The sequence below is a fragment of the Megalops cyprinoides genome, chromosome 8 (genome assembly GCF_013368585.1).
Source record: "Megalops cyprinoides isolate fMegCyp1 chromosome 8, fMegCyp1.pri, whole genome shotgun sequence".
Classification (NCBI taxonomy): domain Eukaryota; kingdom Metazoa; phylum Chordata; class Actinopteri; order Elopiformes; family Megalopidae; genus Megalops; species Megalops cyprinoides.
In genome coordinates this window covers 12,145,523-12,150,069 of record NC_050590.1, presented here as the reverse complement: position 1 = coordinate 12,150,069, position 4,547 = coordinate 12,145,523, and the positions used below count along the sequence as shown (strand labels likewise).

Sequence of the window (4,547 nt, the reverse complement as noted above, 5' to 3'; positions counted from 1 at the left end):
AGGAAGAGGTGAGAAACAAGACAAATGTCACCAGGGTAATTAGGGCAGCGGTGAAAATTTCTCAGAATTGAAGCTTTTGTATTCCAAAAGCCACACATCAGGAGAAGGAAGTGACAATTTTTACCAAAAGCACAATTATGCAAATAAAGGTCAACTTTGACATCAGCAGGTAGGCTTTCAAGCAATCGTGCGAGCATTATGGATTACTTAATGTCTCTGCCTTTTACATCTCTCCATTTAGTTAGTTTCAGTTTAATTTGTGGTAACAGGAGAAGTATTTTAAAAGAACTCTTAATATTAATCTGTTTTAATTAACATGTTTAATTAAAATTGCATCTCAGAGTTAAACACGCCAGAGCACAGACTGCATTTGTCTGTTCAGTCGAGCGATAAATAGTCCATTACACCTACACGTTAACCACATCCCCTGAATCAACCCCCTTTCTAAAGCTGCATTTCTGACTGAATACTCTTATTGAAAGTCCATTAAATCACCTCAGCTTCTCCAGACTTAATTACAGCTGCTATCAGTGTAGCCAAGATCAGTTTACACTAAATTCAAACAATATAATATATAATATAATATGAAAACAGACCTAGGGTCAGTGCTAGGAAGAAAAATATCTGTACACCCTCATCTCTTGTATTGATATTTTTGCTGACTTAAGACACAGCACATGGCAACAGGGGTGCCCATCTAATTTATCAGACTGTAGCAGCACAGCATAGCATAAGTACAGGCAGCACATGTAAAAGAGCAGCATCCTGGGTGCTCATGTTTCAGTGGGGTGCTATATAGTGGTGTGGTCCATTTTCACAGATACAGCCACCTGCATTTATTTAGATGTTGCTGAATTTCAGAATCCATTCATAGATTATTTTCTGTTTTTTGTGTGGGCATGGAGATAAGGTGTCTGAGAGTGCATTAGTGGCAGAAATGAATGATTACATTTGAAGCGTTCAGGCAAAATGTCCCCTTTACTCCACCGCTCAAGTGTTTCATTTCCTCTTGAGAAAGTCTTGACCCCCCCCCCACAGTCAGCCAATCACAGTGCAGAGCTCACCCACTGTCGTGGCAACTTCCTTACGCACAGCACACTTCTGCATCTGTCTCTGTTGTCCTGGGGCACATACTCCACATTCACTGGCCATGCTTCTTCTTTAAAGGTGGAGGCATGCAAGGTGTGCAAGGGGGATGTCCATCTTAGTGCCTGGTGTGTGAAGGAACTGTGAGACCCAGCAGATGAGGGTATGACCTAACAACAGGCACTTCAGCACCCAGAATATTCCAGTGACAACATCAGAGGTGAGCTGTCCTGTTTTCTTTTTCACAAGTGAGCTAGTCATTTGCTGTCCGACTACCTAATGTGTGACTAACAGCAGGCTGGGCTTCAGGACAGAGAAGGATGCCTTATATTATCAAAGGAGGTCTTTGTTTTGTACTTTTTGGATAACTCCAGAGAGACACAACTGATCTGGCCATGAAATCTGTAACTTCCCCTTTTTACAGACATTTGTCAACGTGTAGTCACAAAGCATTGTGACAGGAGGAATCATGTAAAAGAAGAAGTTTTGTATCTGATATGGACTCCACGTCAATGTTTTTAGTTATTTTTTTTACTGAATAGGTGGAAGTTCACCATAATAACTGGAATACCGTACATGAAAGAGCACACAAATTCACCTTGCTAACTTGGGTTTCTGTTTAGCACATTGGTATGAGTTGGTATAATATTGGCTATTTTTATTTATTTATTATAATTGTGTTTACATTTTCTTTGGTTTCTGCTACTCATGTTTATCCTTATAATTCCATTCATTGAGCAGTTGTGTATTCGCACTATGAGAATGGCCCAGAATGCATCAGCAGCGGAGGACCCACGTGACACAGTGGAGACTTTTGAGAGCAGTCACCAGCTGGCACCACCAGATTCTGACACCTCTGCAAGACACCTAATTCCTGACCTCTCTAGCTCCCCGCAACAGCGCCATGAGCAAGCAGTCACTTTAGGTTGGTTGAAGCAATTTCTCTCTTATTCACTCAGCATCCATTCTCTTGCTAATTCTTAGTCCTTTGCATGTGGTGCTACTGTTTTTGTGTTTGATTGTAGGCCTGAACCTTAGCCCCACTTCTGCAATGACCACCAGAGAACTGCAGCAGTATTGGCAGGGAGTGAGGTCTGAGAGGAAGCCTGTCAAACTACTGTTTGAGATCCCTTCAACTCGCACTGTGGAGCAAGCACTCTCCAGATATGTGGTGAGTAAGATGGGGGATTGAGTAATGTATGACATGCACCCCTCGTGGCTCATCCAGTCTGCTTCATTGCAATGCTATATATTCAAATGACAAGAGGTTTTTATTTTAAGTCTCCATGATACTTGGGGTTGTGTCTTATATTGGGTAGGTATGGTGAAAGTGAGCTTCCTGAATTTCCTTATTGGAAATACCTGCTGACAGAGTTTTATCCCCTCCAAACCCCCCAACCTGACTATACCTATGCAGGTGTACCAGATTGTTGTGATCAAATCAGGTAGCTACGACTCCAAGAAAGTGTCCATCGAGAGGCGCTACAGCGACTTTGAGCGTCTTCACCATCAGCTGCTGCAAGACTTCAGTGAGGAGTTGGAGGAGGTGACCTTACCCAGGAAGAGGCTGACGGGGAACTTCGCAGAGGAGAGCATCGCCGAGCGCCGACTGGCCTTCAAGGACTACCTGGCACAGCTTTACTCCATCCAGTGCATCCGCCAGGCTGCCCCCTTCCATGGCTTCTTCACCGACCCTGAACTGAGGAGGGCCCACGGCTTGCTGCGTGGGGGCCAGTACAGTCAGGCATTGGAACTGTTTCTTCAGGCACTGGACCTACAGGAGAAGTTGGCCCATCACAGGCCTGTCTTGACGGTGCCTACACTCTGCGCTGTCATGGTGTGCCAGCGTGACCTGGATGATCCCAGTAGTGCCTTCTCCACTGGACAGCGAGCCCTGCCCCTGGTGCGCCGCTATGGTTTGCAGAAATACCGCTGCCCACTATTGGCGATGATGGTGGACCTGGGCTTCCAGCTGGGCCACCCCATTGCCCAGCTGCAGGAGGAGCTGTCCCGTGTAAAGGATGCTCAGAGGGGCCCGGTGATATTGCTGTCTCTCAAGGAGCTGGTAGTGCAGGAATTCACCTAGAGCAAGCAGTACCCACTGCTCCATCTCCTTGGCTGGGTTCACATCAAAACTGTATAAGTCTTAGCTTATGCAAATACTCCAACAAGACATTACAGTTTCACTATGTGCAGTCACTGAAATGAAATTGACATTTTTAAATCTCTAAGATGTTGCTTTGGTATTTTAGATACAATATTTTTCTGGTGGTACCCAATGAAAACCCAGTATCTTTTTGGATATCCTAACTGCTACATAGTTCAGTAACCCAATGACAGCCTTAAAACAACAACAACAGCAGTGTAACACTCAGCATATACCTCAGGGACAGAAAATAGGACATTCAACCTTGTTTTTGGAGGCTGCGTAAGGCAATACATTTTTTCAAACAAAAAACACTGAAGATTTTGGGCTTAGCCTCCACACTACTCCATAAACCTGGATTAACAGCATGGAGCAATGTTACAAAGACAATTTGATAAGATAACAGTTTTTGGTTCAATTTGTAAAACCAGTTGTCTATACTTCTAAGAGCACCACAGGGAGATAAAAGTGAATGCATAGTGGGCCTAATTGTCATACACCTTCTGGCAGTATAGGTAGGCTGCAATACTCAAAAACCACCACTGGGGTGGGCTGTTGCATTTATGTAAACACACATCTTTATGGCTCAGTGTTCAACAGAAAAGAGAACTCAACTTCCTCACATCACTGAAGTGACAGTGAAAAGTGATGAAAATAAAAAGATCAGAAAAGAAGTTTTTTTTTTTTTTTCCCCAAACTGCCAATCTATGCCTCTCAACTTGAAACAAATACATGCAGTACATACAGCACTGTATAGTGTGAGAAGATAATATACTTCGGGTTGACCAGCTGTCAATACATTTATTTGTAGTACTTTGAAAACTATGGAAATAATTCTATTAAACTTATCTGCTGCATAACCTAGTCTTTTCTGGATTCAATTAAAAGATTTAGACTGACTAGTTTGGTATAAACTGTTGGCGTGTGGGTGGGGGATGAAAGGGTATAAACCACAGACATGAGACACAACTCAGGGAAAGAGGAAAAAGGCAAAAATAATTGTTTGGCCTTTTGGGGATGTATTCAGCATGCTGTGTTTCTGATGCAATCTTGAAAGAACTCATCAAAAGCATATCTGTGGAAATGCAGGTCATTCTGATTGCCATTTACTCTCCCTTCTGTCTTTGATCTAAGAACTAAAATGTTAGCTGATTTTTTTTTTTTTTTTGACTGCCTTTTTTTTATTCCTGCCTGTTTTCTGTGATTATGACTTTTTTCACAATATAAAAGAAACCTTTCTAAATCCAGATAGAGGACGGCATAATGAAACACGGAGTGGGGTAGGATGTTTGTCAGTTCCTTCAGACGTCTGAAA

At 42.8% G+C, this 4,547-nt stretch overlaps 1 protein-coding gene across 1 annotated transcript; it reads left to right on the top strand.

Annotated features, from left to right (window-relative positions):
* The first annotated feature begins 1,119 nt into the window (after positions 1–1,119).
* snx20 (sorting nexin 20) lies at positions 1,120–3,172 on the top strand. The gene is made up of 4 exons (XM_036534499.1): positions 1,120–1,306; positions 1,828–2,011; positions 2,112–2,257; positions 2,504–3,172. Exons 2-4 carry the CDS (start codon positions 1,843–1,845, stop codon positions 3,170–3,172), a joined length of 984 nt encoding a protein of 327 aa, XP_036390392.1. The 5' UTR covers positions 1,120–1,306; positions 1,828–1,842.
* Positions 3,173–4,547: the final 1,375 nt, after the last annotated feature.